At 49.7% G+C, this 25,257-nt stretch overlaps 2 protein-coding genes across 8 annotated transcripts in view; one reads left to right on the top strand and one right to left on the bottom strand.

Moving 5' to 3' along the window:
• Positions 1 to 16,660: 16,660 nt before the first annotated feature.
• Prxl2b (peroxiredoxin like 2B) lies at positions 16,661 to 19,264 on the top strand. The gene is made up of 7 exons (NM_001108697.1): positions 16,661 to 16,781; positions 17,043 to 17,247; positions 17,553 to 17,604; positions 18,143 to 18,206; positions 18,297 to 18,372; positions 18,559 to 18,677; positions 19,095 to 19,264. Exons 1-7 carry the CDS (start codon positions 16,719 to 16,721, stop codon positions 19,119 to 19,121), a joined length of 606 nt encoding a protein of 201 aa, NP_001102167.1. The 5' UTR covers positions 16,661 to 16,718; the 3' UTR covers positions 19,122 to 19,264.
• An 894-nt stretch (positions 19,265 to 20,158) lies between these two features.
• Positions 20,159 to 25,257, bottom strand: part of Mmel1 (membrane metallo-endopeptidase-like 1) — a 30,469-nt gene continuing 25,370 nt past the window's right edge. For 3 of the 7 annotated variants that reach the window (XM_087549517.1, XM_087549516.1, XM_087549514.1), the window contains 11 exons: positions 24,684 to 24,812; positions 24,116 to 24,214; positions 23,660 to 23,743; positions 23,190 to 23,293; positions 22,821 to 22,879; positions 22,333 to 22,452; positions 21,742 to 21,875; positions 21,564 to 21,629; positions 20,976 to 21,071; positions 20,661 to 20,737; positions 20,160 to 20,566 (listed from right to left, as the gene is read on the bottom strand). In XM_087549517.1, coding sequence (XP_087405643.1) covers positions 20,467 to 20,566; positions 20,661 to 20,737; positions 20,976 to 21,071; positions 21,564 to 21,629; positions 21,742 to 21,875; positions 22,333 to 22,452; positions 22,821 to 22,879; positions 23,190 to 23,293; positions 23,660 to 23,743; positions 24,116 to 24,214; positions 24,684 to 24,812 — 1,068 coding nt within the window. In that variant the 3' untranslated portion in view covers positions 20,160 to 20,466. 7 annotated transcript variants of the gene reach the window in all.

Below are 25,257 nucleotides of genomic sequence, written 5' to 3'. Positions count from 1 at the left end.
GTGCAGACCAAGCCTAGGCCCGCTCAATGACCTTGACTGGCCTTTCCCATGGAAACTACACGAAGGCTCTCACCTGTAGGGACTCTGCTTCTTCTGCTTGCTGATCAGCCCTGGGGCTTCCCCGGGTGGCCTTGTGTGGCACGGGCAGGGCAGGGGCGGGGGAGCTGTAACAAGCCTGCTTCTCCATGGTGGTTTCCCTGATCAGCACCCTTGCCAGCCTGCACCGTGGTAATGCCCGCAATGTGAGACAGGCACAGGACAAGGCTGTCCAGTGGATGGCCAGAGAGACAGAACAACCTTAGGTCACAGGCCTGGGTTTTCAGCCTAGCTGCTCTTCTTCATGTACTGTGTGGCTTTTGCTTAGAAAACATGAGTAAGGGGCTGGAGAGATGGTTCAGTGGTTAAGAGCACTGACTGCTCTTCCAGAGGTCCTGAGTTCAATTCCCAGCAACCACATGGTGGCTCACAACCATCTGTAATGGGATCTGATGTTCTCTTCTGGTGTGTCGGAAGACAGTGACTGTGTACTCATGTATAATAAATAAATAAATCTTAAAAGAGAAGGAGGAGGAAGAGGAGGAAGAAGAGGAGGAGGAGGAAGAGGAGGAGAAAAGGAAGCCAGATTCTATTTGTGAAAGGCTTTACTTTAAAAAAAAAAAAAAGAAAGAAAGAAAAGAAAACATGAGGAAACGTCTAGTTACCCCAGATAGGGCACTGAAGATAAAACAAAAAGCAAAAAGAACCTGATACTACCTGGATCTAGCTTAGAGAAGCAGATGGAAGTCTCTCCTCTCAGCTGCTAGGATCCCTAACCCTGGATCTCAGGGCTGTGTGTGAAGCAGTTGGGGCCAGGCTGAAACCCCTTGGTACCAGGTTTCCGCTCCAGGCAGCCCCTGCTTCCTGTGCCCTTCAGGTCCTCCCTGTTGCGGGGCCTCTGAAGAGGCTGCCTTGGAAACGTTCTAGGGGTGTGGTGTGGTCCACAGAAGCTGGTGGGAATGGGTTGAGGCACCGGCACCCGGTGTAGGAGGGCAGCACAGAGGCAGGAGGGAAGGAAAGCGGCGTGGCTCACCTGAGGCCTCGGAACGGGCGAGGGCAGGACTTACCAAGGTGCGTGCAGCATCTGCAGAGCACCACGGGTAACAGCTCCAGAGACTGTGCCTGTGCAGGAGGCTGACTCTTGGTTTGTTCCTAGCTGAGTGCCAAGCAACTCGGCTGTTTAGGCAGCACCTCAGCAGAGTACCTGAGCCCACTCAGTCAAGGTGATTACCATGGCGGTGGTAGCTCAGCGCCAGCCCTGAGGATTTAGGGGACTATAAAGCAAGGGGGCAATGGTTGGGTACACGAGGCTGAAGGGGAGACACTCGGGATGGTGCTGTGGGTTTCAAGCTCCCCATTCTGTTCCAGAGTTTCCCTTGTAATTCTCCCATAAGGAGCCTCATCATCCTCTGTGAGGACATTTATACATGAGAGACTGTGCGCAGGAAGCAGACACACACACACACACACACACACAAACAGGGTTCACAAACAAACTGGGTACAATAGGCTAAATGACAGCCAGGAAGTGCCCCAGGCAGTGCAATAGGAACTGGGAGGAAGAGAGGGTTTTGCTGCAGTGGATGGATAACTTAGCTAGAAAAGGGGGCCAGAATTTTTGCTACTCCTCCCCAGGCATAAAGAAATCAGAATTTGGACGACCAGGAAGGGTAAAAGTGAGTGAGAAGCAAGGTGTTTGTAGCCTGAAGTGTCTTTTCCCGACTTCATTTTGTCATAAATACAGGGAGAGATGGCTCAGCGGTTAAGAGCACTGACTGCTCTTCCAGAGGTCATGAGTTCAATTCCCAGCAACCACATGGTGGCTCACAACCATCTGTAAAGAGATCTGATGCCCTCTTCTGGTGTATCTGAAGACAGTTACAGTGTACTTATATACAATAAACGAATAAATCTTTAAAAATAAATAAATAAATACAGGGAAAGGAGCAGGGCTGGCCAGCTGGCCCAGTGGGGAAAAGACTCTGGCTGTCAAGCGGGTGGCCTGAGTTTAATCCCTGGAACCCACATGATGTAAGGCAAAAACCAACCCCTGCAAGTTGTCCTGTGATCTCTGCATGTGTGCTGTGGCCTGTGCTCACATGTACACAGACACACATGCTCACCTGTACACGTGTACACAGACATACATGCTCCTATGTACACAGACACACATGCTCCCATATACACAGACACACATGCTCCCATATACACAGACACATAAACTCACACATACACAGACATACATGCTCCCATGTACACAGACACATGGTCACCTGTACACAGACTCACATGCTCCATGTACACAGATACACATGCTTACCTGTACACATGTACACAGACACATGCTCACATGTATACACACACATACTCACATGTACAGAGACACACATGCTCACATGTGCACAGACACACATGTTCACATGTACACATACTCATATAAATGTAATACTCTTGCAAGTTGTCCTGTGATCTCTGCATATGTGCTGTGATCTGTGCTCACACGTACACAGACCACACACTCATGCACAAAATAAATGTAAAGGAAAAATTTTAAATAGGGAAAAAGACTGAAAAAGGGCCAAACGTAATAGCTAAGCAAGCCTTTCAGCACCACACTCACGTCCAGTCTGGTGTAGCCCTGGTTCTGTGAGGCAGCGTGCACAGACCTGACTGGCAGGTGAGAAGGCCAAAGTGTGTTAGCACCTAGGTTGGACAGAGGGACAGGGTTGTCCGTGCCTGTTCTGGGATGGCTGGGAGTCTCAGGAGCAGGGCGTAGAGCCCGAGGAGGCTGCTAGTGTTTGTGAGGTGCTATAGTACTTCAGGGAGCTGGGCGTCACCAGGGCTAACCTTCACACAGACTCTGATCATCTCTCATGGAAGATTCTGGGCGTTTCAGAGGCTCCAAGATGGGTGGTCACAAACAGCTAGGGCTCATCTGCTAAGGATAAGAAGAGAAACCAGCTAAGCAGGCATCATGGGAAGAGGGGGCAAAGTGCCCCTGAAAGGAGATCCAGCAGCTGGAAGCTCCTGCCTGGGCAGATGGAAACGTTACCCTGGCTGGCATTACCGATACCACAGTGCCTAGTCCCACCCAGCCACACCCCAACTGCATCTCTACTGTACAAACACCCTTATCAGCAGAGAGGGGTGCAGGTTGCTCAGTCCCTTGTCCTGCTCCGTGATGCCAGAAGCCGCAACCATCCTGGTGCTGCCAACACTGTTCCCGAACAAGGGCCATGGCAGGGGCCTTCTCAGTGGGGCTGGCTTCCCCAAGCCCTTCTCCCTCAGGGACAGGGCAGTGCAGGAGGCCCTGGAAAAGCTCTAGAGAAAATCTAGCTGTGCAGAGACTTTTACTCCATGGAAGGTTAAAGGGGAGTGGCTCACCCCTCCCTGGGCATTGCCCCAGAGCAACTACCGCAAGCACTTAGCTAGAACCACACAACCACACAGTGTTTAAAACATGGCTGTGGAAAGCCCACCCAGACCCCGGGGTTCAGCCTCAAGCCAGTGCTCCTTTCATTAGTAATCCTTGTGGGCAAAGATCAAGGCTTCATGACATGTGCTCACTTTAAGATCCCCCTGGCCTCAGCTGCCTTAAATATGAACACTGTTTTCTGCTGTACATACACCTTCCTTGGATTGCTCCATCATGTCCAAATTCTTGGAGAACAGCCATGTGGTTGCAGGGTTAACAAGGCTGCCCGTGGCTTATCCTGGTGGCTTATCTGGTATTGGGTTCACGGAGGCAGCGAAGGGGTATGAAGTCAGCGATGGGTTGATCAGGGCCGAAGCTCCTTTACCTTCGGTGATTCTCCTCTCAGTGATTGCATGACCAAAGGCGGCTTACTTTTTGGCAGTTTTCTGTCTTTAATTCTTTGCTATTCTGTGGCCAAAAGCCTCTGACTTCTGGTAATTTGACTCCAAGCTGATAGCAGCAGGGGATTTAAGAAAAAAAAGACCCAGTGGTTTCTCTCTGGGTCAAGGGTCCCTGATGGCTAGAGGAGAAACTTGGAATTTGTAAAATCTTTGTGAGTCAGAGAAAAAGAAGGAAGAGAATTCAAGGACACACACACACACACACACACACACAGATGCACACACATGCACACACAGACACACATGCACACACACACAAATACAAACAGAGATGGACACACAAACACATACAAACACATACACGCATGTACATACACAGACAGATATGCAAACACACATGCATACACACACAAACACACACAGAGATAGACACACAGACATACACATACAGACACACACAAACACACACAGAGACACACACACACAAACATATACCAACAGACACATAGACACAGACACACATACACAAATGCTCACACATACACACACAGACACACATTTTGGCCAGGTCTGACCACCTGTCTCAACAAATCCATAAGTGTTCATGCATACGTCATACATATACCTACATATGTATGTACACATGTATGTATATACATATAGAGAGTCAGACATATACATTTGGTGGATGGGGCTGAGCCCCAAATATCACACACTTTATTCTTCTTCTCAGCCTCTATTTTTTTTTTTTGGTTCTTTTTTTAGGAGCTGGGGACCGAACCCAGGGCCTTGCGCTTCCTAGGTAAGCGCTCTACCACTGAGCTAAATCCCCAAGCCCCCTTCTCAGCCTCTATTATATTTTCTTCGACAAAAGTTCTTTAGAAAATTATCTCATAGATAAAATGTTACACAAAGGGGTTGCTATGGAAGGGTGTCCACAGTTAAGCTCGAAGCAGTCATATCTGATGAACGGGAAGGACCTGTTGCCCCAGTTTGGGCACAGGGAGGTATCGCCCAGGCCTCTAGTTACTTCTGGTTATTTTAATTTCTGGCTAATTGAGTTCGGAGTCATGTGGAACCCCTGATGGGACCAGGAGCTGAATTACGAAGTTTCAGAAGTTTTGAAAACTTTGAAAGTTTCATGCTCTGAGATGCCAGGCACTTTGGCGGCCAGCGAAAAGGATTGACGGACTGCTAAAGCAAAGAACTCCGGTTGTTAAATGTTATCTTGTTCTTCTGTTTTTGCTTTGACTTTATGCCTCGTGTATCTGGTCTACATCTATGTGTTCCGATTTGGGGCTGTATTGCACCGCCACATACATGGTCCCTGTAAGGCAGGTGTTGCCTGTGACGTCTTACTTCCTGGCCAGGTCTAGCTGATGGTAAGGCTGAGCCATGGGATCTGTGTTGACCTCTGACCTGACAGTACTGTTACGCAGCTGTGGCTCCAACAAATGGAATCTGTGACTTCTGCGCCTGCAAATCTTGCTGTCTATTTTGCACGTGTGTCGATGGATGTGGCCACACTGCGTGCTTATTTCTGGCTGGTCTTGACGATGTGAGCTTACTGTGACGTTTCTTTCTCCTGCTGCCAGGTGTCTGGGTTCAGAATTGAACTCTGGGCTTTCTGGATGTAATGTAATAGAAACTGAAATGTCATTCAGTTAACATGGAAGTTATTTTAAGCTGTGCTACTTTATTGCTGGCTCTGAAATTTGGGTTATGGTTCACCCTTTCTCAGACACAGGTATGTCTGGGGTTGGAAATGAAAGGGATTATTGTTTTTTTTTTTTTTTTTTTTGATATGGTTAAAAAACCCTATAATATCTATGACAGAAGGTTAACTTAAACTCGTAAGTCACCGCTGGTAATTAAAAGTCTGTGCTTAGATAAGCTTAAACCATATGGAATAATTTTGTCCTGGGACACAAATCAAATATGGCTGGTCACCATCTTGGCTCTGGGCTGAAGTAGATGAGAGTTGTGGTTTCATCACCATCTTGACTAAGGGCAGCCATCTCTGCTATGGGTTGACATCAGATCCTGTAGAGAGCGGCGCAGCAAAACAAAGATGGCGCCGACATCCAGCCTTGTCTGGATATAAACGACTTACTGCGCATGTGCAGGCTTGTCCCCTTGCTAGGGCTCCCTCTAGTGGTGAACAGCGGTACTGCACATGTGCGGTTTATGCACCAGGTGTTAGTTGACCGTTAATATGCTAATGAGGTGATTCATTCTCCGCCAATCCCTGGAGGACAAGTAGTGGGGTGATCCAAGCCCCACCAATCCCTGAGAGATAATTAGCATACTGTTGTCTATATAAGCCGAGCGATTTTGCTGCTCCGAGTCCCTGTTCAAGAGAGCTGTAACACTAAGAGAGCTGTAACACTAAGAAGAGCTGTAACACAGTAAAGGCTTGCTCGCAGAAGAATCCTGTTGCCATGCGTCGTTCTTGCTGGCGGGACATTGGGCGCGCGACAAGATCCCATTACACAGGGTTGTGAGCCACCTTGTGGTTGCTGGGAATTGAACTCAGGACCACTGGAAGAGCAGTCAGTGCTCTTAACCGCTGAGCCATCTTTCCAACCCCTTCTTTCACCTTCTAAGCACCCCGAGATTTTTGGCGGTTCAAGATTTGATGGTGCTCTGAGTGCTTGCTACTTAGTCACAAGGATTTTGAATTTTCTTTGGTTGTCTTCTAAATATAGACTTAGAGATGTCTTTCATCAGGCTAAAACATCTCCGTCTCTGTCAAATCTATATATCTGGCTTTCTAGACAAAAAACAAAAAACAAACAAACAAAAAAAACAAAAACAAAAAAACCCCAAACAAAACAAAACAAAAAAAACCCCCAAAAACCCAAAACAAACAAACAAAAAAAAAACCCCACCTTTTAAACCTGAAGCTATAGCTCCTAAGTAGCCACAAAGGCTCGAGTCTACTCTTAGGGCATGGTTTTGTGCACTGTGCACTCAGATGCTGATTGCTGTGTCCAGAGATCTGGTTGCAGTACAGACATTGGCATTGTCGAGCATCTCCTGTCTCAGCGTTGTATAAAATTCTTTCCTGTCATCTCTGGCTGGTTAATAAAGATCTGATCAGCCAATAGTTGGGCGGAAGAAGAAGAGGGTTTCCCGATCCAGTGCGGGTGTCCTGGCAGGAGGAGAGAAGTCTCCCCGAGGAGAGCACAGATGGACTAAGAGCAGCCAGAGACTAAGATGGCAGCTAAGCTTGTGTGGCTGGGAAGTTGCTGGGAAGCAATCAGGCGAGCATGGTCGGGTTAGAACCGACGATGACCCTGCCCAGCAATAGTGCAAGAAGCTTTTTAATAAACATACCAGGTGTCCCTGTCCTTATTTCAGAGATAGGGCGGGCATAGAAAAGCCCCGTACTTTTATATTGATATCCAACATGCTAGGCGCAGAATCCAAACTTAGACAGAAACGCAAACTTACGAAGAACCAGGCTTAGAGTCTGAAACCTCCCGGGTGGAAGGCGGGCTCTGTGGTGGCCATAGGAGCCAAGGAAATATACAATACCCTAACGTGAGGCTTGGCGTGAACAGGCTTGGCATGAACAGGGATCAGAAGGGGCAGCTTCTCCCAAGCACTACATGGTTTTGGGGGAGGGATGAAGCACGTGCTAGAGAGGAGGGTGGCCGGTGGGTGCGGGCGCTTCCACAGTCTCCCATGAGCATGCAGCTACATGCTCGACCCACAGTGTCATGGGGGAGGCTGTGCTTTTGCCTGTACCTGGAATGCACAGACCCCAGCCAGCAAATAGCTTGCACCAGGGTGGAACCGCCTCTTCGCTGTGAGCAGAAGGGCTGGATGGGGCTAACCACAGCTAGGTGGTGAACTGAACAGCAGAGGGAGACAGGGAGCACAGACGAACTTCTGATCAGGTAAAAATGCTTGGAATTACGCTTAAACGCTGAAGAAAATAGGACACTGGTTATTAAAACGTCATAGGCAGAGATAAATAAGTTGAAGTTTATAAATTTAAAAAGAAGCCACGTAAAGCTGGAAAGAGTTTAGAAAAAATTAAATACAAAAAGGATAAGTTTAGAAATCAGTAAGAGAAATAAACAAATACACATAAAAGATAAAAGTCCTTGAGGAAGAGAAAAAGAAATAGATAGAAATGTTTTAAAAGGTACATAGACGGGGCTGGGGATTTAGCTCAGTGGTAGAGCGCTTGCCTAGCAAGCACAAGGCCCTGGGTTCTGTCCCCAGCTCCGAAAAAAAGAAAAAAAAAAAAGGTACATAGACGCTAAAGAAACTGAACACAGACGGTCATGAATACTGAGTTAAAATATAAAAGATAAAGTCTCCAAAGAAAGGAGTTAGATTAAAGAAGACAATACTTTCCATATCACAAAACAGAAAAACACTGTAGAAGATGGTTTGGACTCCATATAATTTTGTTTTGAGTGTCACCATGAAAATAATTATGCGTTCAGTAATAATTACAATTTTATAAATTCTCTTTAAGAGAGATCAAAATAAAGCAGACTTAGAAGAAGAGAAGACTGAAAACTTAGATGCTGGAACGGACATCAAAGAACAGAGAACAGAGGATTTTTCAGTCAGGATAAAGAATCTTCAAAAGAATCCAATCCGGAACCTATAACAGCAGCAAAGAAGGTAGTTTCTGATAAGAAAAATCCATAAAGGCTTGAGAAAGTACAATGGAAAGGCATAGAGATATAATGTACTAAGTTAAAAATACAGACTGTTTAACAAAATCACCTTAGAGCAATGTCATACAATAGCTTTCATGTTCCATTTTTGTAGAATTTGAAAGTTTAAAATATGTACTCATGGGGCTGGAGAGATGGCTCAGTGGTTAAGAGCACTGACTGCTCTTCCAGAGGTCCTGAGTTCAAATCCCAGCAACCACATAGTTGCTCACAACCATCTGTAATGAGATCCGATGGCCTCTTCTGGTGTGTCTGAAGACAGCGATAGTGTACTTGTATATAATAAAATAAATAAATCTTAAAAAAGAAAGCTAAACACCAATTTAACAAAATGTGTACATATGTTGATATATCATACTATTGATACATGTTCAGAATTCCAGTGGGCTTCTGCCTTAAGTTCTGAAGAGGATGATTCTGAGATTGCACATTTATAGACGTAATGGCCATCTTGAAAACGTCTTTGCAGATTGGAGCAGATGATGCTCTGACATGTGTATCCATTGGGATGCAACAACGTTTTAGATCTTATGGCATAAACTATGTTACAAATATATCTTGCAATAATACAGGCCAGGCAATTGTAAAAGGTTCTAGCTACACCTTAAAGAAAATTCTCATAGAACAAAAAGGGGATATGGTTTCTCCAGAGATAGATTAAATAATGCTTTATTGATTTTAAATTTTCTAAATATCGAGACAACAGGTAGCACAGTTGCCGAAAAGAACCGGAGTTTTGAAAGGACTGCTGACTTAAATCAGTTCACATAGGTGTTAACTGAAGAACAGAAGGAAGGAAATAGTTTGCATTGGGGAAGAGGTTTTGTCTTTGTTTCATCGGGAGAAGAAAAGCTATGGATTCCATCAAAATTAATAAAGATTAGATTTGACCAGGGGAGACCTCCTGAAAATCTTGGCTGCAGACATGAAGGGGAAAAACCCAAGAACAACAACAAAACACATAACATGAACGCGGATTCCTCCGCATGGGAACTGCTCCGGGACCGGCTGGGACATGAAAGCTTTCCAGCAGGATTTCAGCTATGCAGAGTCAACAAATCCTATTGGCTGCAGAGACCTCAGGTCTTATCATGCCATGCTTTCAAATGGCATAGGTGAAATTTATATTACACTTGAGAGATAGAGTTTTAAACTAGCTCAAAACTCAGCAACAGGATCTGACTCAGGAAGACAGATGGTTAAAAATGCAGGAAGACTGGTGCAGACTCACTGACCCTCCGGATGTCACCGGATGTGAATAAATGAGTAACGGGTTCTGTTCTGCCCCTGTGATGTTTGTTCAAGCCCCCATTGTGCCGTACAGATAATGTTCCAGCCATTGTGTCCTGCAGATAGTATTCCAGGAAACTGGGGCCGAAGCCTAACCAGATGTGTATCAGATGCAGATGCTTCGTCAACTCTAACAAACATTTACCCTAAAAGACAGGAATCAAGATCTGTTCTCAGGAGAATGAGGGCTTGACCTTTCCCCTGATTTAAACCCTAGAGTCTTAAGAACAATCCTGTGACTTTGAGAGTTTCCCCTTGTGACATTTTTTGATATTTCCTTTTGACATCCCCTCATCTCCTGGGGCTTGTGACTTCTTCCTTTAAATAGCCCTTCTCCTAGCCACTCAGGGTCGACGCCTCTGTCTCCTGCATGGGATACGTGTCAACCCAGAGCTCCGTAATAAACTTCGCCTCTGCTTATTGCATCAAGATTTGCCTCTTGTATGTCTGGGGTCCTCAACTTCCCGAGACGAGTGAGGGTCTCCCTTCGGGGATCTTTCATGCTCTGGTTATACAATCCAAACTGACTTATCAAAAAGGACAGATGCCTTACCTGCTCAAACAGAGAGCAGAGAATCACGAAGCTGAATGGTGAACACTGCATATTCCATATATATGTTGATGCACAAATGTATATCATCTTTGAAAGTTTACACATCTACAGAGCAAGAGGACCAGACACCAAAACAGATGAGCCCAGGTGTGTTGCCTGTAGCTTTGCTATCCAGCCTAAGCTCCGGGAATGGGAGGTGCTACCAGCCCCCGCCCAGCTTCCCATGAATCTACGGATAAAAGACACACACACACACATACACACACACACACACACACACACACACACACACACACACGTACGTTGCTCATTTTCAATTTGCCTTCTGACACAATTGTAGTAGTTAGCACTACTATCTCTGCAGGAAAACCGTGCCCTTATCAATATTGTTATCTCCGCACCTCTCTGCTTGCCCTAAACTTTAGTTGCTCAGTTACATCTAGTCCCTGTTAAACATTTTCAACCTCCTGCCTATTGGAACGGCCACAGTACTCCATTCCTCCCGAGATCTCACATGGCTGCTTGGTTTTTATTTTCTCTCTGAGGCTTGGCAAAGTCTGTCTCTCTTCTCCTTGGATCTCTCCCTTGCCTCCTAGGACTCGGAAGTCCCGCCCATTTCTTCTGCCCAGCAATTGGCCCATGGCCTCTTTAATGACAGACAACCAACCAATTGGGAGACAGGACCTTAGCATCAGACCCACCTCTACACAGGTGATCTAGCCTCATTGCCTCAAACGCTGTTTCCTAAAAATCTGCATACAAAATACCTAGCTAGGATGATCCAGCCTCTCAGACTGTTCAGTCAGGACTCTTGAGTTACATCCGCATGTTCACATCACACAGAGGCGGACAGCAAATGTTGCAGCGAGCTTTCCTAGGACTTGAACAATATTCCAATTTCCTTAGGGCCCCCGAACGTTACTCCAACACAACAGGAAGCAATTTTAAGACAATGATACCTCATTCCCAAGAGATAGGGTGGGTGGATTTTGGCCATTTGGTGAGTGACAGATGTTTGTCATCGTTTAAGGGGATTGGTTACAATGTGTTAATGGTCTTGATCAGGGGAGAAACAAAGTATAGTAGGTTAGATTTGTAGGTTTATCTTTTTCTTTTTCTTTCCTCTAAAATCTTTCTCTTATGTTAGGGGAAAAGAGTGGAGAAGGGATGAAAAGAAAGGAAGGAATATAGGAATAATAGTATAAAAATGTAGTTTACTGAATCTACTTTTAAACTAAAAAGCATCAACAAGTCAAATATTTTCACATAACTTGAGTTTTCATCCAGAAGGGTGGGGATGAGATTTGATTAACAGCCTAGTGATCTGCAGGGCCAGGCCACATCAAGCTCCTACAACCAGAACCAGCAGTGTACATGACCCTTACATAATCCGTAATAGCCAGGGCCTCCTCGCAGCTCCCACAGCCAGGGCTGGAGGGGACTCATAGCCTACATGACCTCTGTGTTATTTGTATGACCAAGACCATGCCAGATCCTTCCCTGGGGTCTTAAGCTAACACAGAAAGCCCATCTCCAGAACATATCTTCTTGGAAGAAATGACAAGTACTTTGAGTTATAACCAGACTGTAATATAAATTTCACCTATGTCATTTGAATGGATGGCATGATAAGACCTGAGGACCCTGTAGAGACACTCATGTTCCAGTTGATCTCGAGCGGTTCCCATGCAGAGGAATTGGTGTTCATGCTATCTGCTTTGTTGTAATGATATTTTCTTGGGGACTGGGGACTATATTACACCAGGAAACTTTCCCTAACTGTTCAAATATTTTTGAAATGAACAGGCTCCGAAGTTTGACTCACCTCTTTGCAGATCGTTTTGCTACTGATTGTGATGCCTGCCAGGACTCCTAAAGATCAGCCATACTACCAGGATGTAGTCAGAAATGGTACTCTGGAACAGTGACCCAGGGGGATCACCTGTGAAGCCTGTTTGGTCTCTTACATCTTCAGGGCCTCCAGATAGGATAACCAGACTCCTATTGGTCCCTCCCTCTGCACCATGTGCCAAGGATGGTGTGTTGGTTTTAGTAAGAATGACCCCATAGGACTAAATATATGAATGCTTAGTCACCAGAGAGTGGTGCTATTTGAACGAATTAGAAGGATTAGGATGTGTGGCCTTGTTAGAGGAAGTGTATCACTGGGGGTGGGATTTGAGGTTTCAAAAGCTCATGCCAATCCCAGGCATGGACTCTCTCCATCTCTCTCCCTCTCTCCCTGCTTAACACCCAGGAAGCAGCTCTCAGATTCTGCTCCAGTACCTGCCTGCACATTGCCATGCTTAACCCATCATGAGAATGGACTAAACCTTTGAAGCTGTAAACAAGCCCTCCGTCCAATGCTTTCTTTCATAATAGCTGTCTTGGTCGTTGTGGTTTGAACATGCCTGGCCCACAGGAAGTGGCACTATTAGGAGGTGTGGCATTATTTGAGGAGGTGTGGCCTTGGTAGAGAAAGTGTGTCACTGTGAGGATGGGCTTTGAGGTCTCTATCCTCAAGTTCCACCCAGTACGTCCTCCCAGCTGCCTGTGAAGGACATTTTCTTTTCAGCTGCCTTTGTATCAAGATGTAGAGCTCTCAGCTCCTTTTCAGGACCATGTCTGCCTGGATGCTGCCATGCTCCCTGCCATGATGATAATGGACTGAACCTCCGAACCTATAAGCCAGCCCCTATTAAATGTTGTCTTTATAAGAGTTACCTTGGTCACGGTGTCTGTTCACAGCAATAGAGACCCCAACTAAGATAGTCATGGCGTCCTTAGAGCAGTGACTAAAATAGATGGAATTCCCTTCTACCCAGCTACTGTTCAAAGACATTGCTCAGAGTTGTGTTTTCCCTCTACATTATCCTGTGTATGGGCAACACATGCAAGTCCCCCAGTCTGCTGTGTCCCCACATAGTTACACCCCAGGAAATCAGTCTAGCATTTATACCCAGAGTCTCATTTTTTGTGACAACAGGAATGGGTGATAGCTAGTTTGCTCAGTTCCAGGCTAGAAAATGCTTTGTGGGGGCTGGGGATTTAGCTCAGTGGTAGAGCGCTTACCTAGGAAGCGCGAGGCCCTGGATTCGGTCCCCAGCTCCGAAAAAAAAAAAAAAAAAAAAAAAAAAAAAAAAAAAAAAAAAAAAAGAAAATGCTTTGTGGAAGACATGTACTTCCCTGTCCCCAAAATCCACCTGGCCATTGCTAAGCTCTGGCCAATTATGTGTGAGATAACAATGTATTGCCAGTTGTGGTGGCCTACGCCGGTAGGATTTGCTGAAGGAGGCAGAGGCAGGAGGATCACGAGTTCGAGGCCAGCCTGGGCTACACATTTTTGGGGTTGGGGATTTAGCTCAGTGGCAGTGCGCTTGCCTAGCAAGCGCAAGGCCCTGGGTTCGGTCCCCAGCTCCGAAAAAAAAAAAAAAAGGAAAAGGAAAAAAAAAAACAAAAAACAATGTATCCCAATTCTGCTCTGCCAGAAGAAAGCACATTCCAGAGAGCCATGGCTCCCCCTTAACCTGAATCTCAGAATAAGCAAGTACCAGGAGTAGAGATCCCTGCCCTTTGGACACACACAGGAAAGGGAGGTAAAACTTAGTTGCAGTGATCAGCTGAGGTTTGAGGTTGTCACTGTGTAGCACAATCCAAAGAAAGCCCACATAAATTGATGGATTACCCAGCTGTCCTCTGAGGTTGGCACTTCTCTGCTTCAATGTTTAGTTCCAGGTGTGTTTTAGATTGGGTTACAATGTTATGAAGGGACAACATGACCATGGCAACTCTTTAAAGAAAACATTTAGTTGGGGCCCCGGCTTACAGTTTCAGAGGTTTAGTCCATATCATCATGGCAGGAAGCAAGGCAGCATCCTGGCAGACATGGTGCTGGAGAAGGAGCTGAAAGTTGTGTATCTTGATCAGCAGTCAGTGAAGGTGACTGTGTTCCACACTGGGCAGAGCTTGAACATAATCAACCTCAAAGCCCACACCCACAGTGTCACACTTCCTCCAACAAGACCACACCTCTCTAAACAAAGCTACACTTACTTCAACAAGGCCATACCTACCCAACAAGGCCACACCCACCCAACAAGGCCACACCTACCCAACAAGGCCATACCTACCCAACAAGGCCACACCCACCCCAACAAGGCCACACCCACCCCAACAAGGCCACACCTCCCCCAACAAGGCCACACCCACTCCAACAAGGCCACACCTACACCAACAAGGCCACACCCACTCCAACAAGGACACACTTCCCCCAACAAGGCCACACCTACTCCAACAAGGCCACACCTCCTAACAGTGCTACAGTGGGCCAAACATTCAAACACATGGAGTATATGATGGCTAAACCTATTCCAACCACTACACACATGCCATTGATATGAGAGAGTCAAGATTATGCCAGTATTTAGCATAAGAACCAATAAAAGCAGAAGCTAAGGGGCTGGGGATTTAGCTCAGTGGTAGAGCGCTTACCTAGGAAGCGCAAGGCCCTGGGTTCGGTCCCCAGCTCCGGAAAAAAAAAAAAAAAAAAAAAAAAAGAACCAAAAAGCAGAAGCTAAAATATCAGGCAAAAGAGGCACCGGAGGAAAAACACGCAACCACCCTATTCCCAAGCATGGGAAATCTGCATTCCTGAAAGAACTCTGGAAATACAGAAATGGCCGCAAGTGTTTTTGGGGTTCCATATCCTTGGGCTAGGTACCTCTACCCTATAAAACGCAAAGACTCTACGATGCTATCCTTCTGATGACCTGTCTTACCTCATATTAACTCTGTCTCGGTCTCCATGAAGATGAGGTGGGTTCTGTATATGTGAGTGAGTTGCCTCAGGGAAGGGCCTGTTGGCTCTTGCTCAGCATGCAGCACTTTCTGCAGATATCTTCCGATGCTCCTGGGACCCTCTGCATTGTACCCTCAATACTTAACAGGAGGCAAGAAGTCACATCTCTGGATTTCTTCTGGCGGTGCCGTTGGAACCAGTGGCTCTACAGAACCAGCTCCCTTGGCCCTGCGATTTTCTTTTCTTTGTTTGTTTGTTTGTTTGTTTGTATGTTTGTGTGCACCTGTGCGAGCCCTCGGACTCCAGTGGTTGAGTGTTTTACTCAGTGCCTCTCCATCTTATTTCTTGAGACACGGTCTATTGCTGAACATGGAGCTCACTGAGTCAGTTACACTGACCGACCAGTGAGCCCCAAGGAATCTCATGTATTTGCTTCCCTAGCTCTGGGAACTTCAGTGAGTCAGCTCCCCAGCTCTACTCTTGCCTGCATATATGTTTGGGTACAATGTGCATGCCTGGTGCCTGAAGAAGCCATAAGGGAGCATCAGATGCCCTGGAGCTGGATTTGCAGAGGGTTGCGAGGCACTGTAGAGTGGCTGGGAACCAAACCTTTTGGAAGACAGTGCTCTTAACCACTTAGCCATCTCTCTAGCTGCTCACTTCTCCTTTTGACCTAGAGATATGGTTCCTAGCTTCTTGCCTGGCTGTTCACCCTCAGCTGGGTATTCTGTGGTGACTCTCTTCCTTTCCCAGCCTCTGCATCTGTCAGAGGACTGGATAAGGGGATTCCTGAGCCCTCTCCTCTTCCTATAGACACAGCACTGTGACCTTCTGTTTCTCTCCTTTGGATTGTTTTATACTGGAGCCCGTGGTTTAAAAGCTGACATCGACTCGGCAGGAAATGGTACTTTAAGCAGGAAGTTAATAGAATTTCGGGAAAGGGAGTTTTGAAAGCGGGAAATTAGAGTTGGAAAGGCTGTTCTTTCAGTACTGTAAGTGTCGCTGCCCTGCTGTTCCTCACTTTAGTGACTCGTGAATTCGATTCGCCGCTTTAACTTTCTGACTCTTAATTCCACCATCCTGCTGCACTACTAGGGCCCACCTGATGCTAGTGGCGATGCACGCAAATGCTAGCATAGAGTCCTGCAAATGCTAGAGCCACGCAAACGCATTCTGCGCAGGCGCACCACTTGCAGAAATGCTGTCGAGCTTCACCGGCTACGCCATTGGCCAATAGACTTATGCATATGCAAATAGCTATAACCCAGGCAGAGGGATCTGCAGTGATTGTCCTTGTGGAGGGAGGGTGTGCGTGTATGCTAAAATATTCAGGGCGGAGTCTGGGGTGGGACTAGCAAGAGCTTAGCCCTGCGATCAGAACCCCTGGAGGCGGTGCAGCTCTCCCGGACTGGGGCGGGATTATGGGCGGGGCATAGGCTGGCTGAAGAGGCTGCGCAGGACCGAGTGAGCCTCCCCAGGGCCGGGAGTAGGGATCCCGGTGTAGAAGGGGACAGAGGAGGCCATGAGTACGCTGGACCTTGGTCGCGTAGGAGCGTGTGTCTTGAAGCATGCAGTTACTGGAGAGGTGAGGTCTGGCTGGCTCAGGGCGGAGAACGCCTCTTAGCACCTGGTCCAGAGCGCTGGCGACTCACATGGGTTGGAGTGGAGGTGCTGAGGGGCCCTATGAGTTCGCGCATTGGGCGTGGGTTCAGCAGATGGTCCACATAGGAACCATGAGGACGACCAGTCGGCTGCGAAGCTTGAAGCAGCACGCTGCGGGGGTATGTGAGGCTGTCGGGCATAGGGGGTTGGTGAACCCATGTCCCCCGACCGATCCATTCTGCAGGCCGTGGAGCTGCGGAGCCTATGGCAGGAGAAAGCTTGTGTGGTGGCCGGTCTGCGACGCTTCGGCTGCATGGTGTGCCGCTGGATCGCCCAGGACCTCAGCAACCTCCGGGGCATCCTGGACCAAAACGATGTGCGCCTAGTGGGCATAGGGCCTGAAGCCCTGGGTCTGCAGGAGTTTCTGGATGGTGGTTACTTCTCAGGAGGTGCGACTCTTCCCGGACTCGGAGCCCGGGCTGACCTCTCCGTTCCCAGGTCCATCAAGAATATATTCATGTGTCAGCACCTGCAGATCTCCCCTGCCCTGCCTCCAGCCTGTGCTCTGGCTGGCGCCCAGACCTAATGGCAAAGTCCCAGTGACTCTTGCCCTTCCCGTAAAAGCAGTGGTGACATTCTATCCTGCCTTGCTCCTTCTGGCTTGGGTGGGTGGGGCTGGACACAATAAGTGGAGGGGACAGAGGACAGAATGTAGGAAGCCTGGGGGTTACAAACTCGTGGCTTTCCTTTCTAGAACTCTACCTTGATGAGAGCAAGCAAATCTATAAGGAGCTGGGCTTCAAGAGGTAAGTGTTTCTGTTTGGGAGCATGAGTCTAGGCAGGGACAGGAGCACAGAGTGGCCTCTCTTATGCATCTTCTTGCTACCACCGTCTGCTCTGCTGTCCGGTTTGTCTCATGGAAACCGACTTCTGGTGCTTCAGCCAGCCCTTCTTTGGGGACTTCTCATGGGTGTTGGTCCAAGCCAGGCCTGTCCTCAGCAGTCTGCTGTTTCATAAGCAAGAGGAACCTTGGAGTTCAGTTCCTTAGCCATGGCCCATTGCGGTCCTCTGTTGCCACAGACTCCCCGTCATGATAGGCAGTGCCAGCTAAGCAAGATCCCCGGGCACATCCAGCTTGGAGTTCATTCCCCACACTCCACACCACCTCTCTAGGGCCCCCAGGCCAGCTGTATTCAGCCTGAGGGCTCCCGGGGCTCCTCTAGATCCTCCCGGTTAGGCTAGTTGCTGATCTGGCTGAACCCTGGGTTAGATAAATGGGTGGGGCAGGACACTGGTGTGGGTACTCATGCCCCACCAGAAACTGGGACCCTAATGTCTTTGTAGGTACAACAGCTTAAGCATCTTGCCAGCTGCCCTGGGAAAACCTGTTCGTGATGTAGCCTCCAAGGTTTGTGGTTTGAGAGCGGTGGGAATTCCTGTGGTGCCCTCCTTCCCCCACCTCCACGAGACTGACCATAACCCATTCCTGTCTTTACAGGCTAAGGCTGTTGGCATCCAGGGGAACCTGTCTGGTGACCTGCTGCAAAGTGGAGGGCTGCTGGTGGTCAGCAAGGGTGGGTCAGGGCAGGACATAGAGCCCCATCTTGCCTGTCTTGGTGGCCCATGTCCTCACAGTTCCCAATCTGGTCTTGGGTACCAGGGTGAGGGATTGGGCTGCTGGGCTTGGTTACTGGGTTAGTCTCACCTCCTGGTGCACAGAGGCAAGATACATGCAGCTGACTCCCTGCCTGTGATTACAGGTGGCGACAGGGTCCTGTTGCACTTCATCCAGAGTTCCCCGGGTGACTACGTTCCCCAGGAGAACATCCTGCAGGCCTTGGGTATCTCTGCAGAGGTTTGCTCCAGCAAGCCACCCCAGGTGAGGCTTTGGGGAGCACTGCTTAAGTATATATAACTGACTTGGGGACTGCTTGGCGTGGCCAGGGACTGAGCTATAGCCTCTAGGGATTTACATAATTTTCTCTTTGTTATGCAGTCTTGGGATGTAGATGTGTCTCTATGATTCTGCTCGTAAAGGGGGATAGGCTGGCCAGGATGGAGCAGCAGAGAGGCTGGTGGGTAGGCAAAGCAGGGCAGCTCTGTGGGTTGAGGAAGGCTGGGCTGTGTCCTAGGTGTGTCAGTCAGGCCTTAGTGTGGCCCTTCCTCCAGTGGAAGGGAGTAATAGGTGGGTTAGACTGTTTCCCTTGTCCAGGGTGCCTCCTTCTATATGTGGGTAGTGGGTACCACTGGCCTCTGAGGAGTGTGACCAGGCTGATGGCCCCTGTTGTCCCCACAGTGTGATGAAGAGGTGTGTGGGAGGTGACACGTGCCCTCTGAGAACCTGGAGGCATCTGCGACCTTGGATGCATTTGGACTGGGCCAGGACGTTGGGCCTTGTTCATCTTTGAACAGCAATGAAGCCATTAAAGTGCAGGCCCTGGGCAGTGAGCGTCTCACTGCTTCCACAGTGCGCCCCTGCAGTTCTGTTGCTCCCTGAAGGCAGGAGGGATGAATGTCCAAGTGTCATCTTCCTAAAGGACAGACTTCAGGCCTTGGTTATGGGACCCTGGGGACAACCATGTCATCTCCTTTCAAGGTGACCTAACGTGGTAGCCCACTTTGTTTGAGGACATAGGGTCAGGCTGGGACATATGGATGGCAGTAGGACTCTGACCCCAGCCCCCAAATGGAGCCCAGTTGCGGGAACTGGGAACACAGGTGTCTGCTTGTGTTTATGGTGGAGATTAGCCAGAGGCTAATTGGGTTCAGGAAAGAGATGGCAGGCACAGACTGAGGAACCCTTCCCTGACCTGAATGGCTGGTGTGTCCTGTGAGAAGCCTGAGTTAGGCTGAACATGTCTCTGTCCCTAGGGTCCTGAGGTCCAAGCAGGACTCCAGACACCCCACCATTTCAGGGCTCCCCCTGTCAAGGAATCTTCCCTCGAGGTGGATTAGTACTTTGTAAATCCAAGCCAGGGTGACTCCAGGGTCCACCTTGATGCCCTCCCTCGATCCAGTGATCATCTGTAAACAGCAGGTGATGTCCCCTTTACAATCTAGACCATCTCTGGCTTCCAGATTCCACACCGTGCTCCCCAGGTCTCCAGGTGCTCCTCCTGCCACAAACTGACACTAGTCACCAGAATGTGGATCCAGTCCAGCCCCGGAAGCCTAACCCACTGACCTGTGGTCGTGGCCTCTAGGGGGCATCCTGGTCTCTTCAGGGTTCCCAGCACCAGCATTCTCAGGCTGGTCTTGAAACCTTTCTCCCAGCAGCTGTAATTCTCCCCCTGGCCCCAGCTTACCCAGGCCTTCCACCCGACCACCCACCCGACTTCAACCAACATGTAGAAAGCAAAGCCTTCTTTGAAGCGTTTACTTAGCTCAAGTCTGAAGCTCGAGGACATTTAGCCACACACTATGAAGAGGGTGGGGGACAGCTGACTGCTCCTACCGGGCCGCTGACCCTCACTGGCCGGAAAAGGCGCAGGACCAGGCACCACCACTCATCCCAGATGTGGGCGGGTGGCTGCCCTCTAGGCTGGGCGCGGAGGGCTGGCTGGTGGCTCCAGTGGCCTTCAGGCAACAACCTGCACATCTATGCCGGCTACACCATTCACGAAGCCTCTGGGTGGCGGGGCGTGGGCCGCAGCATAGCTCAGCCTTGGCTACCAGATGCGACATCGATTCATAGGGTGCATGGGGCTGCCTCGTGGGCAGTGGAACGCCTCAGAGAAGCCTGGTAGGTTCTGTAGTGAGCCCAGCACCCTGTGGACCAGCAAGTCCAAGGAGGTCTGAGATGTGGGGAGGGGCCCAGGGCAGAGGTGGGGCATGCCTGCTAGCTGGGGGACTGCGCACTTGCCTGTACTTAAGAGGACTGTGGACATCTGTCTTGATGGACTGGATGGCGAACTCCGGCCTGTAGGACCCACACCACACCTGGAGATGCACGGGTGGTCTGGTCACTGGCCTTAGGGCCAGAGCACTAGGGAGTCCTACCTCCCTAAATTATTTGTAAGATGAGAACATGGGAGCCAAGAGGTCACTTCCCTCCCTCCGCATCTGCTGGCAGTTTAGGGGGTGTGGCAAGCTCATGGTACCCTTAGAAGTACTTTATAGTGGACTTTCCAAAGCTGTGATTGTAAGGACCAGGGACTAGGCCCCTACTAGAGGTTACCTGGGCATAGTTAATGAAGAAAAGCTGAGCATAGGTCAGGTTCAGTCCCGGCAGTCTCTGGTCTCTGCCGCCTTCAGCTAGCCACTGTAGGTAAGCCTGCAGGCACCAAAATGGGGCTGGGTCCAGCCAGGCTTCCAGAGAGCCACATGCAGAATGATCTTGTTCCAGGACCTTCCCTAGGTGGGTGCCCTGCCTCCCCAAGCTTAGGGCCGTTGTTTATAAGTCAGCTCTTTCCTCTGTAGCCCTCTAAAGGTCTATCCGACAGGACTCTGTGAGACCCTCAGCCAGAGAGCTGCCACCCGGAATCCACCCACGTGGGATCCCGGTACCCGGTGCTCTCTGTCCCGAGGCTGTAGATTATGGGCTGCTGGGGCCCACACTCATGTCATCTCTACTGCGTATACTCATTGGGAAACAAAAATGGTTCCTGTACCAGCTCAAGTGTGGGAAATGTGGGGGACTCCAGATATACGGCCATGGGATACAGCTTCCTCCCCAATTCAGACGGAGGGTTTTTGGAACACAGCCCCAGTTTGGGCATGGCTCTGCCTAGTTAGGACTATACCAGTTTCTCCTAGCAGGGCCCACCTTGTATGCCTGCCGCACACCGCCGTTGTCGGCGATGTTCTCCCCGAGGGTGCTGAATCCGTTCACCTGCATAAAAACAGACGGGATGGAGGTCACCCGACCTTGGCCCCCCACTTGTCCCTTCAGGCCAGGGCTGGGTGCAGTCGCAGAGCCACCACAGTGCTGGTGACGTGCTCACATTCTGGTTGTCTGCTAGTTCCCAAGAGAAGTTGCTGTACTGATAAATCATACACTGTGACTGCTGTCGGAAGTGCCGGGCCGAGAAGTTGCTCCACCAGTCCAGCATGTTGCCATTCTTGTCAAAGTTCCGACCTGCGCGGGAGCGGAGGACCCGCGCACTTGGGGAGGTGCACGGATGTCCCCAGGGCCCTGTTTTCACTGCCCCACTGCACCCCCTAGCAGGGTCAGCCCAGTGCTTGGATGTTTATGAACTTCCTCTGGCAGCTAGAGTTCAGGGGTTCCCAGCACATAGCACCATGTTGGGGGGCTGCTCAGGAGAGCTTCCACGGCACCCCATCCTTGCCCCTGAAGTTAGGACCAGGAGTCTCAAATTCAGCTGATCCAAACCCACACGGAGGAGCACATGGTTACCCTCATATGATCCCCCCCTGGTTAAACCACATGGGAAAAACGTCTAAGACATCATTGATGGTGTCAGGCTCTAAGAGTCAAACGGGGCAGCCCCTCCAGGGATGGAGGCTAGACCAGGCCTATGTCCAACTGATCCTGGCCTGCTGGGTGGGTTGGGGCACCCCCCGTGCTCCTTTACCGTTATCATCAAAGCCATGTGTGATCTCGTGTCCAATCACCATCCCGATGCCCCCGAAATTCAAGGCCTGTGGTTGGTCCTTGCTGAAGAAGGGTGGCTGGAGGATCCCCGCTGGAAAGACTGTCACCAGTAGGGTGACAAAGATGGGCTGTGAGTGGGAAGCCGTGTGTGCCAGGCTCAGGTGGGCACCTCCAACGAGCCCTGTCATCTGAAGCTAGGACTCCTGCCCAATGGGCAGACAAAGAAACGCTCGGATACCAAAACAGGAGTGTTGGATTGAGGACCCATGCCCAGTTTCTTCCCACCTGCTGCTGCCTTCTGAGAGGTACTCCCTGCCGTTTCCCCTGTGTCCCTCCCGACCTACGATCCTTGAGGGGGACCACAGGGTGACATGAGATCATCTGGAACCCATTCCCCTTTCTGAGAATGTTAGAGGAGTTTTCTGGGCAAGGGTGAGGGGCTGTACTGGAGAGGCAAGGTGGGCTTACCGATCAGGTTTCTGTTTGGGGAGTAGAATGCATTGACCACTGCAGCCCCAATGATCCAGCTGTGGTAAATACAATGGTCACGTGGAGTCTACATGTGCTAAGATGCTCCCTGTGGTCCCTCTGCCCTGGCTGACCAGATCCTGCCCTGAAGAGGTCTGTGGCAGAGTGCCCAACTACTACCGTGGCATCCTAAGCCAATCCCAAGGTCTGGTTCCTCTCTGAGGCCCCCAAAGCAGAGGACGCTGGGGAGGAGGAGGATTTAGCTCTAGTGTCCTCTTCAGCCAGCATTAGGACAGACTTCATGTGGCCACCCCTAGACAATAGTTAAGTCCTGCGTCCCAGACTAGTTCATGTAGCCGCTCTACTCACAGATTCTGGTCCACCTTTTCCCGAAGTTTCTTGAGGCTCCTTTGGGCATTGTTCTTGAGGTTCTGAAGCCCGTTCTCAAAATACAGGTCCTCTGAGAAAGTCAGCTATGAGAAGAAAAGAGTTTCGTGTGGCTGGCACTCAGGCTGAGTCCTAGAGAATATTAGAGGAGGGGCTGAGGGTTGGGGAAGTGTCTCAAGACACACAGGTCAGCTGGGCGAGTGTCCCTCGGACTCCTGGAGGAGGTACGTGGGGAGGGTACCCGGACTCTGAACATTTATGTGATTTTCAGAAAGCTTGGTTTCTCTGGGCCTCAGTTTCCCCATCTGTAAACAGGGTGAGGTTAGAGCCAGGGCGTAGGAGTGTAGCTGAATGAATTAAGAGAGCAGGAGGACACCTTACATGGAGGTCCTCCCCAGGGGGGTGTCTTGGAACAGGGAACAGGGGGCAGGCAGAGCTCCAAAGGTACACACACTGGAGTATTCCTCATCCAGGTGTCTGTTATTGTCTTCCAAAATGTAGTCAGGGTAGCCGATCTGTTCCCGGATATTCAAGGCCTGGGCAGAGGAAGGGCTGCTAGAATCATCCACTGTGGGAGATTCCCCCAGCCCCACAGGCTGGCCCTGTTTCCTGCTGTATCAGCAAGGTGCAAATAGACAAAGTTCCCTCCACCAGTGTGCAGAACCAGACAATTAGCCAGTGCAAAGAGAAACCAGCGGCTCCCTCTGCTTGGGAGTCAAGAGACTGGTTTGTCACTGGCCCCAGAGGAACTTGGAGAGGTCCTCGCCTCAGACCACAGAGCCCCCTTCTGCTTCCTGGGGACTACCCAGGTGTGGCACCTGTTCCAGCTTCCCTCCCACTAGGGCAGGGAGGGGGTCCTGACCGCAGGAACTCCTCTGGGGATGTCACACTGGTTGTGGCTTGCCCACCTTTTCCTGGGCCTTTTTCTTGGATTCCTCATCCATCCAGTTCAACTCGTCCAGGTTATCCACAAACACGGACCGTATCTTCTCGATAAGCTCACTGACCTGGGGGGAACGTGTGTCCTCATGTCCTAGAGGGTGTGATTAGCACTCCGGGCTAGGTCTAGGACACCTTTAGGATGAAGTCAGTGCCGCCCGGGCCCTGACTTCCCACAAGAGCGTGACATTAATGTGGGTGACCATTCTGGCTAAGGGTTGTAGCGTCACCAGCTTTTTGGAAGCTTTCCTACACCAAGCTCAGAACCCACAGAGCCTGTGCCTTTCCCAGGGTCCTAATGGGGTTCAGGGCTGGAGGTGGGTCTCTTGGCCTCCCTCTGTTCTTTGTGAGCACTGGTATTAATGTGCAATCCTTTAGGAGTCACTAAATTTGGGGAGAGAATAGGAGTTGACTGGCCATGCATGAGAGTCACCAGGTGGGGCGATGATGATGGGGACTGGTATTTTTGCCAAGTTGGCTGACCCAGGGTGAGTCTGAGAGCTTCCACAGTGCCCGTTTGGAGCCAAAGATACGCACTATGCTCTTGCTGTCCTTGGAGAAGGCCCGCTTGATGTAGAGGGAGCCCACGGCACTCTCCATGTTGCTGTTGACATAGCTGACACACTCCCGCCAGCGTACTTCCTCCATGGTTGTACCGTACAGCGCCTGGTGTGTGTTTCTTTATTCACTTGCTGGCCCACTCACTCATTCCCATGTGCTAACGTCTAACCTCCCCAGGTCAGGTAGGGGGCCCCGAGCTTGTGAAGCAGGTAGATCTCTTCCACCACTGGCCCCAGGGTACCCAGAGGGGGACATGGGACCACTAAGACGGGATGCCCCCCCTGGACATGAGAAGGCCATTGTGCTGTTTTGAGGGGACTTGTCTTTACTCTGAAAAAAAAACTACTCAGGCTCTGCTCTCACTCACCCTGGACTCTGTGGTCTGCTTGAACTTTTCCCAAAGCGTGGGATAGCATTGACTCTGGAATAGATGCTTGGAAACACACAGCTTTGGCTAGATTCTAGATTCTGGTTCTCCTTACTGTAGTGGCTATAGGACTGCCTTTCTCTCTGTCCCCAGAGAGGCAAAAGTACATGGTGGTGTTCCCAT

This window comes from Rattus norvegicus, chromosome 5 (genome assembly GCF_021556685.1).
Source record: "Rattus norvegicus strain SHRSP/BbbUtx chromosome 5, alternate assembly SHRSP_T2T, whole genome shotgun sequence".
In the NCBI taxonomy this organism is placed as follows: Eukaryota; Metazoa; Chordata; class Mammalia; order Rodentia; family Muridae; genus Rattus; species Rattus norvegicus.
Note: the sequence above shows the minus strand (reverse complement) of the source record. Positions and strands in the feature narration are given on the sequence as shown.